Raw genomic sequence first — 21944 nt, forward strand, 5'->3', positions numbered from 1 at the left:
CTAGACGAGCGCTTTACCAACTAAGCTACCGAGCCACTTGGTGACCCAATAACTGAGTTGATTACAAGTTTAGAATTCAAATCCTGAATTCTTCCTGAAAACCACCAAAAAATTCATATAGGGTCGGTGTTCCCTTAGTGGACAGTCCCCTATAGTCGCACTAGTGGCTTTTTACGGCCGTTTTGCTATAAACCTTTTCAAAACATTTTTTGACATGAAGGTCAGAAGCTATTTATCTAAGTACCATTGATACACAGCTTGATTTTGTTCAAAAAATAATCGAAATAATTAGTTTTGCTTAAAATTTGAGCTCCCTTGCGCCTATAGTAAACCTATTGTTCCTATAGTAGCACTACTGAGAGAAACTATTTTTTATTATTCGAAATAATTAATATATTACAAACTTTTTTACATCAAACGAAAGCTTTTGATCCATACTTTGAAGGAAAAATATAAAAGATTTGTAAAAATATGGTTTTGATTAGTATTTTGCCAACGCCGTGATGCTAGTGCTACTAAAGGAACAGAAATTAGAAATACAGTCGCCTCTCCACATTTCGATATCGAAGGGACCATCGAGATAGGGAGAGATCGAGACATAGAACAAATTTTTAACGAATACTAGATTGAAAATCACTCCGTTGCCAGGAAAATCAAAAACAAACAGATGTCATTTCGTCTTCGCAAATTGTTTTGAATCTCTGAAATCTAGTCTAGTAACCTATGATAACGGGCATATCGACATACGTAGAGAAAATTGGGAACGAAAATCACATCGAGATAGGGAGATATCGAGATAAGGAGGATATCGAGATATGGAGAGTGAAAATGTATGCAGAGAGAAGGGACCGAAAAAATCATCGACATAGGGAGAGATATCGAGATGTAGAACATCGAGATGTGGAGAGTCGACTGTAGTGCTACTATAGGCACATGTATTCCTATAGTGGCACACGCGATAATAAATGCAAACATTTGAGTTTTCGTAGTTTTCATATTTTTCCCACAAAACCAAGTTAAAAAGCTTTCAGATGATGAAAAAATACTGACGATAGCGTTATTTTTCGATTTTATACGAATTTTTGTTCTTAGCTATGCGGCTATTGGTACATCGACCCTAGCATTTTTTTTTAGATATTTGTTCCACAACTCAGGCATGTAAAACAGTTTCAATGAAAGAATTTTGTTAGAATTTATTTCTTCAGAGTTAATGCATTTTGAATTTCCAGGAGATTTTCTCTACTGACTGGAAATTTAAAGTTGCTGCGTATGCCTAGCTCTGCGACCTAGCTTTTTTGCGGATCGTACAAGATTTACCAGTTTTTTAAAAGGCACTCTCTGCCCCTTGATGATGTTTGATATCTACTGTAATTCGGTGAAATTATTAGCAACTAACTGTTGTTAAGGGCAATGTCGAAATGTCTTTTTCGAATTATTAAAGGTAATTCCATTTTTATTTTATATACTGTGTAGTCTTGCTAATATTCTTGGCTATGAAGACTATGTTTTGTGTTTAAACTTCAATTTTGAACTAATGTTCGTAGTTATTAGGTAACTTTTTTGATAATTTTAGTCAGTAAGTTCAGTTATTCAGCTATATGGCCGCTACCAGCCTTGAGATTCACAACGAATTCCTCAAATCATGCTCAACACATTCAATGGCAAGATCTTCGATGAATAAATAAACAGCAAGGTTTTTTATGTACTCTTGGCCAGTTTTTTTGATATTTTTTTGACTAGATTCTTGACCAAATCTTTTAAGGATTACTTGGAAGATGCAATCCTACAATACCTGGTTCATGTCTAACGCATTTCCGAAGGCATTCTTAAAAGTTAAATGGCTTGGCTATTGAACTTTGCTCTTTTGTGGTAGTTCAGATACACAGAGCAAAAATGTGTGTATAATTCCTAAATCTTTCTGAACTTCCTATGAATTGTAAGAGAGGACGATCTTTTAGATACTTCAACAAATAGTTTAAATCTCTTTGTCCAGAACTCTTTCAAAATTCAAATCGTTTTAAGCTCACAGTATTTTATAAAATTGATTAAAAATAATTCAAAAATAAGTTAGATCAAGTCTTTCAAATTTGTTCACATTTTATGCAAGTCGCAGGATGATCATCCGCAGGATTGTCAACCGTGTTTTCAATTTATTGGACGTACGGGAAAAATCCGGGATTTGGAAAACTGATTTTGAATGGGCACCCTGTTAAAGTGAAGAACGAAATAGTTTTATTAAAAGGTCCTCATTCCCCATTTCATTTCATCACTCACTATCGTCACTTTTATTTTCGACACTATCACGTATATCACCGATTATCACTCATCAACTTTCGTAATACACTTCAGATATACTTTCTATTATATCACTTTTCACATCACACCATTTTCATATAAATCTGTTAGCATTACCATCTGTTAGCATTACTAAGTAATTTAAAAATATTCAATTTAAATGTATCATTATTTTTGTTGCTGTAGAGTCATTACTATTCAAACTACGATTTAGCACTATGATCAAGAAAGTTACATTAAAAAAAAATCAATTCGATCCATTCTTATGCACTCGCTGTCATTATGTATTAATACTTTTATCATGCACGTTTGAAGAACTAGGCAATTAAGTTTATATTCAGAAAAATGATTGCACAATGTATTATGGCCATTATTAAATTAGTAGAGTTCACATCATTATTATTATATTTTTAACAAAACTATCAGAATCACTTCACCTTAATTTTCAAATTTTCATCACTATATATTTAATTATAAAATCACTATTAGCACCTTCACAATCACTAAATTTAATAACGACGAGTGTAACGCACAATTCCACCAAACACCCATTCTTATGTTGCATTATAAAACGATTGATCACACGTTGGCTTCGAAACTTAACCACCATTGCTGATTAGTACAAAGGATGCTACAGCTCGTGTAAACGAATTGAAACATCAAACAACCAGCACTGGTTTATAAGTAACTAATGAGCCCTGGCGGTCCCTCCGTTCGAAGAGGACCTGATAATATGCCGAAACATATTAACAGATCCTCCGCCTGAATGCAGCAGTTTCATGATGAATCATGAACCGTTGGAGGTGTGCCAAAGTATTGGGAAGGTGATATGTTTCACAGACGGGTATTATTATGGTGCACCTTCTACTTTGGCACCGTCAAACCCTGTGATCGTGGCCAGGGAGGTTAGGTTGTAAAAGTTTTTCAAATTTAAATTGATATTTACGGTTTCCTGTGCCCTAAGTTGCACAAATCTTGTCAGTTAAATGATTGTGGAGATTTTTCCTCCAAATTTATCACTAGAAACTTAAATAATGAATGATGAACTAATCCCTATTCTAGAAGAGCGCTATCTACGCATTTTGCTTTGCGTTAGATCACCAATAATTTACTGGACATAATGGCCCCGAAAGTCATGTAGGATGCAATTCAATAAATTACAACGGAATGCACGATCGCGTTCATCAACCCATTTACTTGAATTTCCGGAGATGCGATTCTTTGGTTTTTAAAGATGGAAGTATATCTGTCAAATTAGACATTGCAGCAATTTCGAGATTTAAGCATGTTGATATTGATCGTTAATTACAGTTGTTGGCTTTATCCTACTACAAAATTCCCATGAGCAGTGCGCTTCTGAACGCCCAAATAAGCAGTTTCGTTTTTTTCAGCGCTAGGTCCGGAATGAATGTTTTGTTTCGGTTTTCGCGTTTTGCTGGGCAGTGTTTGGTCTTTTGACTTCGTTGCATGCTCCAGAGGGACGATTTTTGATTATTTCAAAAAATCTAAAGATGTTCCTTAATAAAAGCACAGGGTTTACTCCGGAAATTTCAAGGTACTTCAAGGGTAAAGTAACCAAACGTCGTTTCGCAAGACAGCACAATTTTCAACTTGATATTACAGTTTCAAATTTAACAAGATTTTTCCACTGAATTTCAATCATGATTGTTACGACCATAGAATTAATTTATGTTTAGTTCAATGTTTGTTGATCAAACCGTATATATATATATATATATATATATATATATATATATATATATATATATTCTTTATTCTTTATTCTTTATTCTTTATTTGGAGCAGGGAAAAGCCCGTTTGAGTTGAGCACCACAGCTCTATCTCAAATGGGCGCAAAACCTCCTCATCTTTTAGTATCAACAGAAAAACATACAATCCAAATGATACAATTTAACTTAATACTATACACTTATTTTCTTAATAGTAACATAAAAACGATTTAATTTGCTAGCCTTAAAAAGAGTTCAACGAGAATTTTGATAAGACTCTGAAATAATCTGAGAGAATTTCGTTCGGAGCGTAGTACGGGGGATATGAAAATCGAATTCATGTGAGCAACGATTAAAGGAACGACACATAGCGGAAAACGGTTCGTTATATCCGTAATTAGTACGAGCACCAAGGAGAAATATGAAAGTACTAGAACGAAGAGGACGATGAGGTACGTTGAAATTGAGAAGCGACAGCAAATGTGGACAATCAATTTTCAATTGCAGAAGATCTGATACAAACAAAGATTTTGAAATTTCACGGCGGACGCTTAACAACTCCAAACCAATCAGTTTACAACGGTCTTCGTAAATGGGTAAGTTAGTTGGGTTGTTCCATGGCAGATGGCGCAAGGCAAAGCGTACAAATCTGCGCTGAATTGCCTCTATGCGAGAAATACTGTTTTGATAATAGGGCGCCCAGACTACTGACGAGTATTCTAATATTGACCTCACTAGCGAACAAAACAAAGACTTTAAACATTGAATGTTTTTAAACTGCTTTGCAACACGAAATATGAAACCGAGTGTTTTAGATGCTTTGGAGGCTACGAAAGCAATGTGTTCTTTGAAGGACAACTTAGAGTCCAATAACACACCCAGATCTTTAACCACCGATTCTCTCCTAAGGACAGTACTTCCAATCTTGTAGTCAAAATTAAACGTAGAGCGTTTGCGGGAAAATGATATTACTGAGCATTTGTCTGCATTTAGCTCCATGCGGTTCGTTTTACACCAAACTGTAAACGCGTCAAGCTGGGATTGAAGGAAACAAGCGTTGTTGACATCGTCGACGATACAATACAGCTTAAAATCATCGGCAAATGAAAGCTTGAACGACTTAAGCAGCGAATGCACATCATTGAGGTACACTAAAAAAATCAATGGCCCTAAATGACTGCCTTGTGGTACTCCAGAGGTAACAAGAAAGTATGGCGAAGTGCAATCTCCAATTTTGATGGCCATTTTCCTACCAGTCAAGTAGGATTTCAGCCAATCAATAAAAGATCCGGAGAAACCGAGACGACTAAACTTGGCAACGATTATCTGATGATTGATTTTATCAAATGCTGCTGAGAAATCCGTATAGATGGAATCTACTTGATGACCTTTTTGAAGCTCTTTTGCAATGAATGATGTATACGCTACTAAGTTGGTATTCGTTGAACGCTTCGGCATGAAACCATGTTGGTGTTCCGATATGAAATGAAGGCAATTGTGCAGCAAAAAGTTGTGAACCACTTTTTCGAACAACTTAGACACAGCGCAAAGAGCAGATATACCGCGATAATTTTTGACATCACGTTTGTTGCCTTTTTTGAACACCGGAAAGACGAACGATTTTTTCCAACATTCCGGGAATGATCCTGCTTGTAGAGATAGGTTGAACAGTTGTGATAGGGGCACGGATAGAATGCTTGAGCAATTCTTCAAAACTATTGCAGGAATACCATCCGGACCACAGCTAGTTGACGCCTTCAAAGCAGAGCAATTCTTGCAGACAAATTCTGAATTAACGAATGGGTGATCACCAACTGGAGGATAAACGGGAACATTGCTCGCTGCTAAGAAAACCTGTTGTTCGTCCAGATACTCCGATGTAAAGACGCTCGAAAACTGACTAAGAAAGAGATTGCAGATGCCTTCTGTAGACGATTCCTCTACGCTGTCTTTGAACATGGCCGTTGGGAGACCAGATTCCTTCCGCTGTTCGTTGACGTGGTTCCAAAATGCCTTGGGATTATGACGCAGTTTCTGTTGAATTTTCCGTTGATGCGAAAGATACAGTTTCTCATTTAGTCGTTTGTAGCGAACATTGGCGGTATGATACTCTAGCTTACAGCTCAGGGTTTTAAACTTCGAATACTTGCGTAAGGTAGACCGTTTCAACCTTTTCAACTGCTTCAAACGGTAATTACTCCAAGGTGGATTTGTAGGAGGTCTATGGATACGCTTAGGAACAAATTGGTCTATAGCATAAAGAACTATGTTGGAGAATGTTGCGACTGATAATTCGAGATCCTGATTAATAACATCCAGCCAGTTAATATTGGAGAAAAAGGTGTTCATACCAGAATAATCACCATGTTTAAAATCGTTGTAAAGCGATTCGACTGGTTCTACGAAAATACAGGGCGTTGCACCTATTACTTCGATCAGCAGGGACGGGTGATGCCGGGTGATGCAAGACAAGAAGGGGCCTCGATCAATGAGAAACGCACGTCTCCATCAATGCTCCCAAAGCATAAATCCAGTATTCGGTTGTTGTGGTTTACAACGTAATTCAACTGAGAAACCCGTGCCATGTTTAAACTATCAATGAGCGTAGCATCTGATGATCTAATTGAAGAGCTAGTAACATCCGGATAGAGATAATTCGATGTGCTGAATTTCCAACGAATGCCGGGTATGTTGAAGTCCCCAAGTATCAGTAAGCTGTCCTTAATTTTCATCTTATCAGTGATCCAATTAAACGCGCTAACATGTTGATCAATTACATTCATATCGTGAGAGCGGTCTGGAGGAATGTAAAGGACACAAATGAACAACGTGTTAGTTTGAAAGCTGATAGCAACCCATAATTGTTCGATAGCTTCTGAATTCGGAACTGATAACTGCCTAGGTTTAAAGCTGGCTTTTACTGCTAATAATACTCCTCCACCTGAGTTTTTCAAACTATTTTGAGGATTGCGATCCAAACGAAAAACGCTGTAAGTATCGCTGAAAATCTGACTGGATATCGTATCACTATTCAACCATGTTTCAGTGAAAGCGTACGCGTCGTAGCTAGAGTCCGAACACGCGAGGCGATAATCACAAACGCGAGTGTTGATTCCACCGACGTTTTGGTAATAGACAAGCAGACTACACTTCTTATCGTTAAAACCGTTCCGAGCATTGATGGTTGGTAATATGATGTTGTGATCGTTGGATGATGATTCACAGACCGCCCTGTCCGTTTGATCAATGCAGGTTGCAGTTTCGTGGTGTTGCTGGAAATTTGGATATCTCATCATATTTTGTGCAGCATCCTTCCCTGCTTCGGCGGGACATATACCACTGTATAACTCACCTGATGACACAGGAAGTGCAGCAAAGTGGTATGCTGTTGAGACATCAGCCGATTTGGCAAACGGATGGATATGGTGCTCACCATATGGGTTGATATACGCGATAGGATGTTCGGTAGACTGCAAGTTTAATACTCGATTCAGGTTTTGAGTAGTGTCTTCCCCTGCTTCGGCGGGACATATACCACTGAAAAACTTACCTGGTGACACAGGAAGTGCGGCAAAGTGGTATGCTCCAGGGTCATCAGATGACGAAAACTCGCCAAAATGTTGATCAGAATGATCCCCAGATCGGATGAAACGGGTGGTAAACTCTTCAGAAACTTGGAGACATGGTTGAAAGTAGAGATCCTCGGTTCCATTGATGGAAGTGGCAAGATTCCCAATGAGCTGCAAATTAATTTCACGACTTAAATTTGGTGCAGCATCATTCCTCGCTTCGGCGGGACATATACCACTGTCAAACTTACCTGGTGAAACAGGAAGTGCCGCTAAGTGGCACGCACTTGAGTTGTCAGCGGACGAGATTTCGATAAACGGTTGATCATCAATACGGCGGTAGTTGGAGACATGAAGTGGCTGCAAATTTGAAACGCGAACTAAATTTGGTGCAGCATTCTTGCCCGCTTCGGCGAGACATATACCACTGTATAACTCACCTGGCGAAACAGGAAGTTTGGCAGAGTGGTACGCTCTTGAAAGATCAGCCGAGCCAAAATCCGCGAATGGTTGGACGCGTTGGGTGTCAGTGGAGTTTGTGATGTTTGTGGAATTTTCATTGGACTGAAATTTTTTAACTTGATTCAGGATGTGTGTAGCATCGTCCCTTGCTTCGGCGGGACATATACCACTGTAAAACTTACTCGATAAAACAGGGAGCTTGTCTGCGTGGTATGATCGATGGTCGGAGGAATTCCTGGATAACGTGAGTTGTGGAAGATTCGTAGTTTCTCTATTTATTGAATTACTGGAAGACGTGTTGCAGAACCGTTTTTTGGATTGGGCTCAAAAGTACGTACAGTAATTCCTTCCGGCCAATACCAGGGATCACAAGACAGTCTTACTGACAGTCACTTTAAACGACACGAAAGAAAGATCTTCGGCGTTCCTACCCCTAGGTACCAGTTTGACCACGTTCACTAAAGATGTGTGGACATTGGAAATTTCTCTGACATAACGTTTTACTTCTTCCTCGTTTTGATCAGGTGCGAAAGGAGTGACGTAGAAGGACTCCAGTTCGTGGGAATCGGATGTGATGTTGGCGACTTTCAACGATGGAGCTTCAGGTCGAGTCCTAGACACTCTATTCTGCGATCTATCAGAATTCGTCACCGACATCCTATCACCGGGAAGTACGGAAGGATTGGTGATTCTATCCGTATGTCGACGAGAAGATCGGTCATTTTGAGCAAACGTTTGCTTGTTGGTAGCGGCAGGAGTGGAAACAGTGATACGAGGTGAATTTTCACTACTTCCTGAGCCACTGGACGGGTTTGCGATAATTTGCACTCGTTTATTCGCACCGACGACAAACTTATCTGGTAGGAGTGCAATAGAGCCATTCACTTCATCCAGCACCTCAAAAAATGAAGTATTTTCGCAAGACCTCGAACGATTTATCGGGTCATCAGTCGTATCGTCTAATGTCATCTCATCAATTTGTTGCAAAAAGTTTGACTGATGAAGGGAGTCCGTTGACGATTTAGATTGTTGCTTTGGTCCAAATATCGTACTATTAATTTTACGAAGATTTTCTCCGTAGTTGGCTAGGCGCGTGTCCATGGAATTTGTGCGAATAAGCAACTCGCGTAGAGCCTTCATAATAGTTTTATCCCGATCGTACACAGCCGGCTCGAAATTTAGACGGCAGGATTCGCAGAACCAATATAGTCCAATTTTTGCCTTCCACGCGGTAAATTGGGATTTACTCATCCCTACACAAGTGAAATGGTAAAGCCGGCCACATGTTCCATTGCAATTTATTACTTTACCCGATTCCATAAGGGTTGAACAAGCATGACAGGCTTCCATCGTCGCAAACGTTTCTATACGACTCCGCAAACGCCTTTTGGTAGACTATTCCAAGTCAGGGATTTGCAACTTGTATGAAACTAAGCTACCACTTGTATCCAATACAGCCGAGTAGCTTCCAAATATTGCCGCCAGATGTCGCTTTTAAAAAAAAAATCGAGCGAGTGGGAGTGTGTTGTAGTAAACAATAACAACTCAGATCACGAAATAAACACTTGCACGGCGTTGTAATGGAAGAACAATCACTACACACTTAAAAAGACTACTACTGTACGCCGGAATCACCAGTCACTGATAATTTTCGACATAAATTGCACGACAAAAACATACAAAATCGAGCACCGAAAAATAGCAAGAGCGGAAAGGGTTAGATTGAGTAATATAGGGTTAGATTGAGTAATATATATATATATATATATATATATATATATATATATATTTGATTTTGATTTATTTGATCAACTCTCGGAGGGTCTTACGAGTACCGCAGACGGCCGTTCATTCGACAGTGAACGCACCGCTGGGCGAAACTAGCGTCGATGGGTGTTGGTGATGACGCTCTCCGACTCTCTTTCTCCGGTTGTGGACTTATGCGACGGGGACGGCCGACGCAACGCCGGCGGTGAACTCCTCTTCACGTTTGGCGCAATTTCTCATAAATGCTGGGTGCCTGCTACCTTTCGCCTGGGGCGTGAATAACGTGCGCAAGCCCCCTTCCGGTTTCCGTACCCCCGGGATAACCTCGTAGCTGACGGTGGGGTCAGAAGCGATCTTGAAAAGGTGTGATGTGTCCGGTTCCGCAGGAAGCCACAAACCTGATATCCTAGACACTCGCACGTAATTTCGGCTCCACCAAATGCACACAAATCAAAGTTGCAATCCTAGCTGCTAAACTGATCTCAACAAACACATCACGGCGCGAGACATTAATTCTGATCACTCCTGCCTCTTCCACTAGCCAGAACGAAGTGCCCGATCAAGGTCAGGTTATCCTCAGATATGTCGCGAGATGCATTCCTCCTCTATTGGGTTCACCAGTTCATTATCCCTTGAATGCATTTCTTAGGGGGTCAATGCTCAGAAGCACGCGCGCAAATCTGGCTAGAGCGCTATTACTGTTGCTTTTTGGGCGGCACATAACATGTGCGAATTGGCTTCAGACGGAACTCATTTACCATGTGGTTTGGAGGATGCTACTCGTGAACTCGAAAGAATGTTCATGCAGAGGGAAGATGTGTTTATTTTAGACTGGTTCAATATATTTAAGCTAACTATGTGAATGGATATCTTGAAGTGTACGAAAACATTGAACTAAACATAAATTAATTCTATGGTCGTTACACATTGGTCTCTCCATGAATTGTTAAAAAGGTTATTCTAGCGATTCTCCCTGGTGTTCGTCTTGAAAATTGGTAAATGATTTCTCAAGATATGTTTAAATGAATTTCGTCAGAATTTTCTTCAGGTAATTCTTCAGCAGCCCAACAATTATATTTTTTTCTAGAAAGATTATTTCAAAAGTTATTCTATCGTTTCTTAAGTACAATGCATGTAGAGAATGTATACTATTCTCAGATTACTAATTGGAGAAATATTTTCGCAGGTCTGCCTCCAGAAAAAATACTAAGGATAGAAAAAAATGATGTTGATAGTTTTCAGATGAATCATACAAGAATTCCTCGAAAATCTCTCATGTCGTTTTTCCGTAATACTTCCAGTCTTTAAAAAATAAACACTTTTTCATAAATAACCCCAGTGATTATCGTAGGAATTGTTCCATAGATTATTTCAAGGATTATTTCACAACATCTATTAGAAATTCTTCCAGGAACTTCACAATAAATTCAACCTGGGATTTCTCATAATTTTCCCCTGAAGTTTTGAGATTTGTTGAACAAATTTTCAAGTAAATTATCCATGGATTCTTCAGTTTTTCGTGAGACTTATCCAAGACTTTCTCAAGAGTCCAGAAGAAATCCGAAAATCTTCAAAAGACTCCTCTCTTGTAGGAAGTTAGCATGTTTGTCATCATGGTCAGTGATATCTTTAGGATTTTGTTTAGAAATATCTTTAGAATTTTGTTTAGAAATATATCCCGAATCTATTTTTATTTAGGATTTTCCCACATTATTTTTGCAATATTTCCACAGTATTTTCTTGGAAATACACTACCCACCATAAGTATGGAATCGTATAATTCAGTATTGCAACACCCTAGTTGAATATTGCAGCACCCCGAAAAGTTTAGCATCACCCGTAAACTGTAACACTAATAACGCAATGTCTTGGAAACCTTATTTTCTAGAAAGCTGCGGTCTTCAGCAAAGTTGTTCAGAAGCCTTACGGCGTTCATCAGCTGAAATTTTTAATGCGCCATTTTGCCGCTACGTGGCGCTAGTGTGCATGTAATTTGGTCATATTCTAGCAGGCTGTAGCTCATGAACCTGACCAGTTAGAATGTTCGTGTCTTCAGCAAAGTTGTTCAGAAGCTTAAAAGCAATCTGAGGCAGCACTGATTGGTTAGCAATTTTGCCGCTACGTGGCACTAGTGTGCATGTCATTTGATCATATTCTAGCAGAATCTAGCTCATGAACCTGATTACTTAGAATGCTTGTGTCTTCAAAAAAGTTGTTCAGAAGCTTAAAAGCAATGTGAGGCAGCACTGATTGGTTAGCAATTTTGCCGCTACGTGGCGCTAGTGTGTATGTCATTTGATCATATTTTAGCAGGATCTAGCTCATGAACCTGACCACTTAGAATGTTCGTGTCTTCAGCAAAGTTGTTCAGAAGCTTAAAAGCAATCTGAGGCAGCACTGATTGGTTAGCAATTTTGCCGCTACTTGGCGCTAGTGTGTATGTCATTTGATCATATTCTAGCAGGATCTAGCTCACGAACCTGACCAGTTAGAATGTTCGTGTCTTCAGCAAAGTTGTTCAGAAGCTTAAAAGCAATGTGAGGCAGCACTGATTGGTTAGCAATTTTGCCGCTATGTGGTGCTAGTGTACAGCTGAGAGAGGAGACAGCTCACTGACAGTTGGCATGTTTTCTTGCCTTCTTAGATTTCTTTCTTTAGTTCTTGGGTTGTGCACAACGGGCTTATGATCTTATTTTGGTCAAAATCATTCACTTTTTGTTGTTCACTATGAAAAAGGTATGAATAAAAAAAACAATATCAGTTTGCCAACACACGACTATATTTAAGCATTCAACTTTTTAAAATGTGCAGTCATCGAAAAGCACCTAGAAAGTTTAATTACCTTTACTTAAATTTTGACGGTATTTTACGCTTTGCTCTTCAAATGTGTGGTTTTCCAGTGTCAGTTTCCCTTGTCTTTTGGGAGTTCGCAATCTAAGTCATCTGTCTCCTCTCTCTCAGATGTGCAGGTAGTTTTGGTTATATTTTCGCGGGCTCTAGCACATGATCTTGACCACCTAGAATGTTCGTATCTTCAGTAAATATTTTGAAGAAGGCATTTTCTACGAACCTGTTTACTTAGACAAAATTCAAAACATTGTGGAATATAATACATTGAGGACACGATTTTGTCAGCCCCTCGATGAATTTTAGGCTGACAAAATGGGAAACCTGACAAAATCGGGTCATTTTATTATGTTCCTGTTTTTCAAATTTCGACGTGTTAATGATCGCTTGTGAACCGCGTCAAGAACTTGCATGGACTTTTAAGAGTTCATTAAAAAATTACGTAACGCAAAATTTGTCAATTTTAGACCCCCTTTCACCTCCACGTAACAACTTTTATATAGAAAATACTCCCTCCCCCTGTTGCGTTACGTAATATTTGAACGGTCCCTAAGGGTTCGATGACTATTGGCGTAGCCAGGTTTATTTCATCAGGGGGGGGGGGGATTGAGAAGATCGGTTCTTAACATTTCATTCACGATTTTCACGACAAAATGATCATTATGCATTACACTCTTTTTGCATGAAACATAAAACTATACAAGATACCCACCGTATTTTTTCATAGTTAGCTAATTAAAGTCCTAAACGCGTCTTATTTCAGTGTTGAGTGACGAGTCTATTTAAAGTCTTGCAGATTTACCTATTGGAAAAATTCCAAATATTCTATTCGTTGTGGTCCCTTTGCTCGGCAATTTTGCAAATTTGTCCAGTAAGACAAATGGAATCAACCTGAGTTCCTAGTTATACATGATCGATGAATTATCTAAGAATTTCTCACAGAACACAGAAATTCTAAAACAGGTTCATATTAAAATTCCTCTTGATTTAGAAACTTCTTCGAAATAGCATAAATAATTGCCTCGAAGCTCTTCTTGGAATTCATTTTAGTATAATTCAAAGAATGTGTCATACGGAGTTTTTATATAATTTTCCCTGAACATTGTTCTAAAACTCAATGTTTGGAAATGGAATGTATGTAAAAATATTTCTTACTGTATGAAAACCAAAAAATTTTCTTTAGTTTTCATGGATTTTTTTTGCTGGATTTTTAAAGCAGAAGTATTCATAAATTACATAACATGAAATTGTGAATAAATCTCATAAATTATTCCTTTACCTAAGGGATGATTTAATGCTTCAAAATGATTTTGGTGAAATTCCTAGTCAAGTTCCTGAAAATCTCGCGTGCAAATTTTGAAGTTTATCTCGAGACATACTGAAGATAAAAATGGAATGAATTCAACAAGGACTAGATAGAAGAAGATAATTATTGAAGTAATTAATTGAAAAATAAAAATATTCTATTAGAATTTTGAGTGAAGTTTGTGGTCGAGTTCAAGTTCAAGCAAAAATAAATTTTAATTTAGACGAAAAACCCTTTCTGTGTACCCAGTATGTTTCTGGAACAATTTATGAAATTATTGCTTGGAAATTTTTGAAAAAAAAGTTTTAACAGGAATCCATAGATTAATTTTTGAAATAGTATTGAGAGAAATTCTAGGAGGAATTCATGAATAAACCTACACACATGTTTTTTTTGTCATAAACTCGGCTGAATGAATCCCGTTTTTTTTTTTAATTTTAAGCATGATTTAACTAGTGAATTGCCAAGTTGCTTAGTAACGAAACCCAGTCTTATGATACCTGAGATCGCTGTACATAACTCGTTTAATATTTGGCATGCTAAATTGAGTTTTATGGAAGAATTTTTAGAATCACCTTCAGAAAACACCTTTAAATTTTGTTGAGGAATTGTTGAGGTTCAGCCAGGAACGATTTATAGAATAATTTCAGGAATAATTGGAGAAACACGTTGGAGAAATATCTGGAGGATTATGAATGATATCTCGAGTGAAATTCCTGTGGGAAATACGAGGAGTTTTATCCGATTACTCTATTGATAATATTCTGCTGACAATATATTTTATAGAAACTTTTTGAGTTTCCCAACAGATTTGACAAACCCTTTGAATAATTTATGGCAAGAAGTTTTTCAAAAGGCTGATTGTTTGGTATACTCCATAAGTTTTCTAATCAATCATCATGTAACAATTTCATAAATATGAGTGCTGGAGACAATCTTTTAAGAATACAAACACATGATTAATTCCCGTAATACTGTTTTTAGAATCGTCCAAAGGGGAGGAGGCATTCCCATTGCCCCCTCTGGCTACGACCATGCGTGCATGACATTAAACATCATCATCAATTTTAATGAAAATGTGGTAAAACATGTCGAAAACAATTTTTTGATAAATTTAAAACAGGCTGTCAAAATCGGGTCAAAAAGCTGACACAATCGGGGGCAGACAAAATCGGGGACTGACAAAATCGGGTCAGTACTGTTTAATTATTTCTTCTTCTTTCTGGCGTTACGTCCCAACTGGGACAAAGCCTGCTTCTCAGCTTAGTGTTCTTATGAGCACTTCCACAGTTATTAACTGAGAGCTTTCTATGCCAATTGACCATTTTTGCATGTGTATATCGTGTGGCAAGTACGAAGATACTCTATGCCCTGGGAATCGAGAAAATTTCCAACCCGAAAAGATCCTCGACCGGCGGGATTCGAACCCACGACCCTCAGCATGGTCATGCTGAATAGCTGCGCGTTTACCGCTACGGCTATCTGGGCCCCTGTTTAATTTTTTACTATGTGTTAAAAAAAAAACAAAATTTGACATTTTTTGTTAAAATAGGCTATATTTAATGCCTTAAGGAATCGTACACAGTTTTAATTTAAAGTTATTTCCAACATTTAGTTCAAATTTCGGATCCATCATTTCGCTAAAAGCAGAGCCACCGTCGTCAAAATTGCTAACCAATCAGTGTCGTCTCACATTGCTTTTAAGCTTCTGACCAACTTTGCTGAAGACACGAACATTCTAAGTGGTCAGGTTCATGAGCTAGAGCCGTCTAAAATATGACCAATTTACACGCACACTAGCGCCACGTAGCGGCAAAATGGCACATTAAAAATTTCAGCTGATGAACGCCGTAAGGCTTCTGAACAACTTTGCTGAAGATCGCAGCTTTCTAGAAAGTAAGGTTGCCAAGATATTGCGTCATTAGTGTAGTAGTTTACGGGTGATGCTAAACTTTTTGAGGGGTGCTGCAATATTCAATTGAGGTGTTGCAATACTAGATGATGCGATTCCATACTTATGGCGGGTAGTGTATTCCACGATAAATCCTGGATGAATTCTCTGAAAAATTTGTAGTAAAACCTGTTGAAGAATTCCTAAACGAAACTTGGGAGAAATCGCTCAAAATAGCTTTGGACAAATTTCTAGTTGGAATATTAAAGAAATTCTAAATGAACATTAGAGTAGATTCTAAAAAATCTCCGAAAGAATTTCTGGAGTAATTTCTGAAACCTGTGGAAAAACCGCTCGATGAGTAAAACATCACTACTTTCAGAAATTGTGGGACGGATATTTGATGAAAAGCTTGGTTCAATTTCCAAGGGTATCCTTGGAACAATTTCTGGACAAATTCTTTAAAGTATCACGAATACAATATTGGGGAGAATTCCTTAGAAATTTGCGAAGCAATCGCTTAATGAACTCTTGAACGAATGTTTGAATTAACCCCTCTACCGGCAGCTTCATTTTTTATCCCAAAATTATAACTTATAACTTTTTTGTTTTTCAATATTTTTACACCATTTTTTCACAAGTTCTCAAACAACTCTTCTAGTTTAGGAATCCGTGTCGATATTAATTATTGGTGATCTGGTTTTAAAGATATTCCGATGTTCCTTGGGGGATCGACATTTCCTATATAATGTCTTTGGCAGCCATTTTGTTTTTGATCAATTCTCGATTACTTTTTCAAATCAACGTAAAGTTACTTAACGGTTTTGAGAAAATTAATTTGGAAAAATCACAATCTATCTTCTAAAACTGTTTTAAAATGAATCATCTTTTTAACATTTTTTGCCGTGTACTTCGCTCTAATTTTGCATACACTCAGCTCACGTTCAAAAACTAGGTAGTTTCTATTATTTCCCACAAAAATAATTATAAGAAAATGATAAGCCGTTTCATTCAGTTACTTTCGACGTTTTTCTACCAGTGTAAAATCGGCTTAAGTAGTGTTTTGTTTTGATTCGTGGTTAAGTCACTTTGTCTCTCCATACAGCGGGGCGGCGAAAGTAGTGGTTAGGTTGCGAAAGTTGAAAATGTTACTTTCGTCGTTTTGTAAATCCGGAAATTAAACGTTCTAAAAGTGAAAAGTTGAGTTGGTACAGAGCGGTACGTGTACAATTCCGCCTGCTTAACACGTAGGATCGATAAAGTAAGTTTGTATACTTTTTTAACTTGAGTCTGTATGAATAAGTTTTCGAGAATTTATCAAAAAAAAAAATAAAATAAAATGTGGGCTATATAACGCCAGGTATTTATTTATTTCGTCAAGCGACGTAGACTAGTACATTTTACATATACATATTTTTGTTTTATTTCTTAATACTAAAATTATGAAATTTATAAAAAATTTTGAAAAAAAAAGTGTAGTGTAAGTAATGTTAATTTCATTTTGTTTTATTTTATGTGTTGCGATTTCTAGTGGATTTGAAGTATGTTTTTAGATTTTGCCGAGACATGGTAAAGTCAATAGTTTCGCAATGTTGATTGTAAATGGCCATCATTTGATTTAGAGGCCCGTTTTTGGCATAATTTGTTCGATGATGATTTGTCAAGAATAAGTTACGATTTTGTAGTTGCCTAGAAGGAGCGTAGAAATTTAATTTTGATAAGATTTCTGTAGAATCAATACGTTGCGAAACGATATCATTTACAAATGAAACTCATGCGATTTCACGCCGCTCTTTCAAAGTTTGTATGTCAATAAGCATGCAGCGTGCTTTGTAGGGTGGAAGTGGAAATGATGTCCAACCTAATTTACGAAGAGCATATAGTAGAAATTGTTTTTGTACAGATTCTAATCTTTCTTCGTGTGTCATTGAGAAAGGAGACCATACAATGCTGCAGTATTCCATGATTGATCTTACATATGCAATATATAGAGTTTTAATTGTGTATGGGTCATGAAAGTTGTAGCAGAAGCGTTTAATGAACCCTAGCATGTTATTAGCCTTGTGAATTATTGTATTGTAGTGGTCTACGAAAGAAAGCTTAGAGTCTAAGATTACTCCTAAGTCCCTTACTCTTTCACATTTTTCTACATTTTGATTTCCTAATGAAATTGAAATTCGCGGTGTTGTTCTTTTTCTGCTAAATGATATTAGGTTGCATTTTTTTACATTCAGTTCTAATAGGCTTTTTTTGCACCATATGTAGAATATTTCTATTTCATTGCGGAATACATTGATGTCTTCTTCATTTCTTATTTCCAGGTAGAGCTTCATGTCATCAGCATATATTAACACTTTGAGTTTATTAAAAATGAAGGAAATGTCGTTTACATACATAATAAAAAGAAGAGGTCCCAAATGAGAGCCTTGAGGGACACCCGAAGTGACTTGAATTGGTTTTGATTTGTTTCCTTTGAATTTTATTATTTGTTGGCGGTCAGTTAAATACGATTCAAGCCATTTCAGCAGTCTTGGCTCGATTCCAATTTTTTTTAGTTTGAAAAGTAGCATTGGTATGTCTATGCGATCAAATGCCTTGCTAAAGTCCGTATAAAGAGCTTCTACGTGGTTTCCATTGTCCATTGCATTCAATGAATAGTCAACAAATTGAAGTAAATTTGTTGAGGTCGAGCGACCTTTAAAGAAGCCATGTTGTGTGTCAGTAATTCTATTTTTGATTTGAAGAAATAGTTTTTCGTTGACGATTGACTTGAAAAGTTTTGGAATACAAGAGATAATGGCTATACCACGATAATTACGTATGTCAGATTTTCGGCCAGATTTAAAGATAGGCACTAAAAAGGAGCTTTTCCATATTTTTGGGAAGATTCCGGATTCAAGGGATTTATTAAAATGCCAAAACAATGGCGCTGTAAGTTCTTTTGCTAAATTTTTCATAAATATTGGTGGAATCGTGTCAGGACCGGGACATTTTGAAGCGTTCAAATTCATTAGAGCGTCTGAAATTTCCCGCACATTGATTTGATTCACACCAATATCTCTAGAAAATTCCGGGTAAAACGCAAAATAATTGCGATCGCGGTCTTCTTCCGAAAATGTAGTATAGATTTCTTGGAAAAAATTTGCATATAGATTGCAAACTTTTTCTGAGTTGTCGCCCACATTTTCATCAAGGTGCATAACAGATGGAAAATTGTCAGATTTTAGTTTTGTTTTTACGTAATTGAAGAAGTTCTTTGGACATGACTTTATTTCAAGTTCAGTTTTTGAATTATATTCTTCAAAAGCATCACTGATGGCAAGATTCAATTGAGTGCAAATGTCCAAATATTTTGCTAAGTTTTCATCTTTCTGGTGTTTCTTATAAATTTTGTGTGCCTTTTGCTTCCGATTTTTCAGATTTTTTATGTGGTTGTGGTAATAAGAAGCTACTCTGAAAAAATCATACAAATCGGTTCAGTATTCTTGAGGATATCTGAAAATTACGATATGATGTTTTTTGAAGTTTTTAAGATCTTTATTTGGCCAGCGTGGTTCCAGAAACCTAAATGCTCATTACTTAAAGACGGCTGCACCAAATTGCTTCATTTTTTCACAATATACTCTCATTCATGAATTGTTCCGAAGAGTGAATATCCGAATACGATTGAAATTCTATAGCCTGAGAAATTACCGGGGGTTCTAGTAACGGGTCGGTCCCCCAAGGAATTTTGGAATATCTTCAACACCAGATGACCAATGATTAATAACGACACAGATGCTAAAACTAGAAGAGTTTTTTGAGAACTTGTGAAAAAATGGTGCAAAAATATTGAAAAACAAAAAATTTATAACGATTTGAATTTGAATTTTGCGGTAAAAAATGAAGATGCCGGTAGAAGGGTTAAGATCTGAAACTTCCATCAAATACCTAGATTAATTTTGTTGTTGTTGTTTCTTTGAAGAATCCTCTTTAAAACGTGGTTCATATTCAGTCACCTTTTGGTCACGTTTTACTGGCATGAGGTTCCTAAAGTGCATATTTAACTTAAGTTTAGGCCAGAAACAAATATTTTTTACGGTTTTTTGAGATTTTGTTACACCTCTTGGTGTGAACTCAAATTTTTGGTATATTTTGTTTTCCGAGTCCCTTCCGTCAGATAGGAACAACCCAAGTGTTAAAACTAAATTCCCTGTGGCATTTTGAGCATGATTGACCGCCCCCAGTTGCTACTCCGTTATTGCAAGAACAGCTGGTACTTACACAGGGAACCAACAGACGCTACTCAGGATCAGTAGCATCCTCAATGTGTAAGTACTGGTGCTCTCTTTATTATGACAAACAATAACGGCGTCGGCTGCGTCCGAATACAGGTCCGAATGGGAAGGAAATGTTGACGTGTTACTTGCTTTATGGAAGCCGAGGAGTCCTTTGCACTTCCACAAGAAAACACTGGGAGTTTGGATATGGACGTCACGACGAGCGTATCGATTTTCACACGGAGCTTCAAGCCCAGCGATACACTATACGGTCTTAGATTGGTCCTGGGCATTAGGCCTTCGTTTGAAGGAAAATCTTCAAACGGGTTTACACAAATATTTAGCACCGTTCTATAGGAACACAATTTGATCATTTATCTGTTATTCACAAAACGTGGTGAACCTTCGGGCTGTCGCGCTGTTGTACTTGGACACCCAACCAAAATGTATTCCGGAATTTAACCGTTAGGTGGCACTAGTGGACATGGAAATTTTACTTTTGTTCTGGATCCATTTGGTGGGCATCTTTGGCAAAGTTGTTCAGTAAGCTAAGGATTATCTTTGTTCCAGCTAGTTGATTCAAAATTTTGCCACCAGACGGCGCTAGTGAGCATGAAATTTTTGTTTTGCAGATACTTCAAGATGATGACCTTTAAGAAAGATGACATCTTCGACAAAGTTGATGTGTAGCTTTTAGCTTTTTAGCTAATCTCGAACTTCGAGGATTAAACAAAGAAAGCATATAAGCTATGGCACACATGTCTCATGCTCTATAGCGTCACCTGGTTTGAAAGGAAAGAAAATACACAAGTTTACCTTGTTTTAAAAATCATCATGCAATTATTGTAAAAACCACATTGCCCCTACTAACAATAACCTTTCCTATCTCCCAACAGTTGCAACCGTCTCCAGTTGATCTCGCTGGCCTACCTATGGCGAAGGGATCAAACCGAACTGCTGCAAGAGATGATCGACTGCCAGGTGTACGCGATCATCATCAAAGTGGCCGCCCTGGGGCTCATCCCCGACAGACACCTAGGCAAATCGCTCAAAGAAATGCAACCACATCTGCTCAACATGAAGGACAAATACGGGTTGAACGTTTGCGGCGAGGGTGGCGAGTACGAGACCTTCACACTGGACTGTCCCCTGTTCAAAAGCCGCATCGTTGTGGACGACGTTCAGACGGTGATAAGTTCGGCCGATCCGGTCTGTCCGGTTGGGTATCTGAACTTCACAAAACTTCGACTGGTGCCAAAGGAACGGACTGAAACGGTTGTAGTGAAGAACTCGCTTGACTTCATTGCTGATCTCAATGAAAGTAGCTACAGTGACTTGAGCGATCCGGACCTAAGCGAAACGGAGCTGGAGTTGATCGAGAAGGTGACCAATGCCAAGGTGGCAACGATGCGCAATTCCTTCAGCAAAGACGATCTGAACAGTGCCACGGCGGTGGATGGACAGACCGGAGTGTCTCGCAGCAATAGCATTACCAAAGATTTCACCACGGAAGTGATTCAGCTGCCGCGATCACCGGTTAAGATCATTACCAAGCGGCTCAGCATAGATGGGAGCAGTGGGGGCGGGGGCGGAGGAGATCCCGGCCAGGGTGCCAAGCTGGTGTACAAACGGGAACACGAAGCGCTGACGAATCAACCGCGGGCGATCGTCAACTCCAAGGGATGGATGTGGGTGGCGGGGGTCCAAGGGATAGCTGAAACATCTAGTCAGGCGATGGAGATCGCTCTAAAAACTTTGGAAGGTTGGTTAAAGCTTGAACCGTTTTTTATCTCATTTCTAGGATTTGCTTTACTCTTG

The 21944-nt window shown here is 38.1% G+C and overlaps 1 protein-coding gene across 5 annotated transcripts in view; it reads left to right on the forward strand.

Annotated features, from left to right (window-relative positions):
• Window positions 1-21944, forward strand: part of LOC5571896 — a 58520-nt gene that overhangs the window by 14186 nt on the left and 22390 nt on the right. For all 5 annotated transcript variants that reach the window (XM_021855396.1, XM_021855394.1, XM_021855397.1 and 2 more), the window contains one exon: window positions 21023-21888. In XM_021855396.1, the coding sequence (XP_021711088.1) occupies window positions 21023-21888 (866 nt within the window). The remainder of the gene's footprint in view (window positions 1-21022; window positions 21889-21944) is intronic.

This window comes from Aedes aegypti, chromosome 3 (assembly GCF_002204515.2).
Source record: "Aedes aegypti strain LVP_AGWG chromosome 3, AaegL5.0 Primary Assembly, whole genome shotgun sequence".
Classification (NCBI taxonomy): Eukaryota; Metazoa; Arthropoda; class Insecta; order Diptera; family Culicidae; genus Aedes; species Aedes aegypti.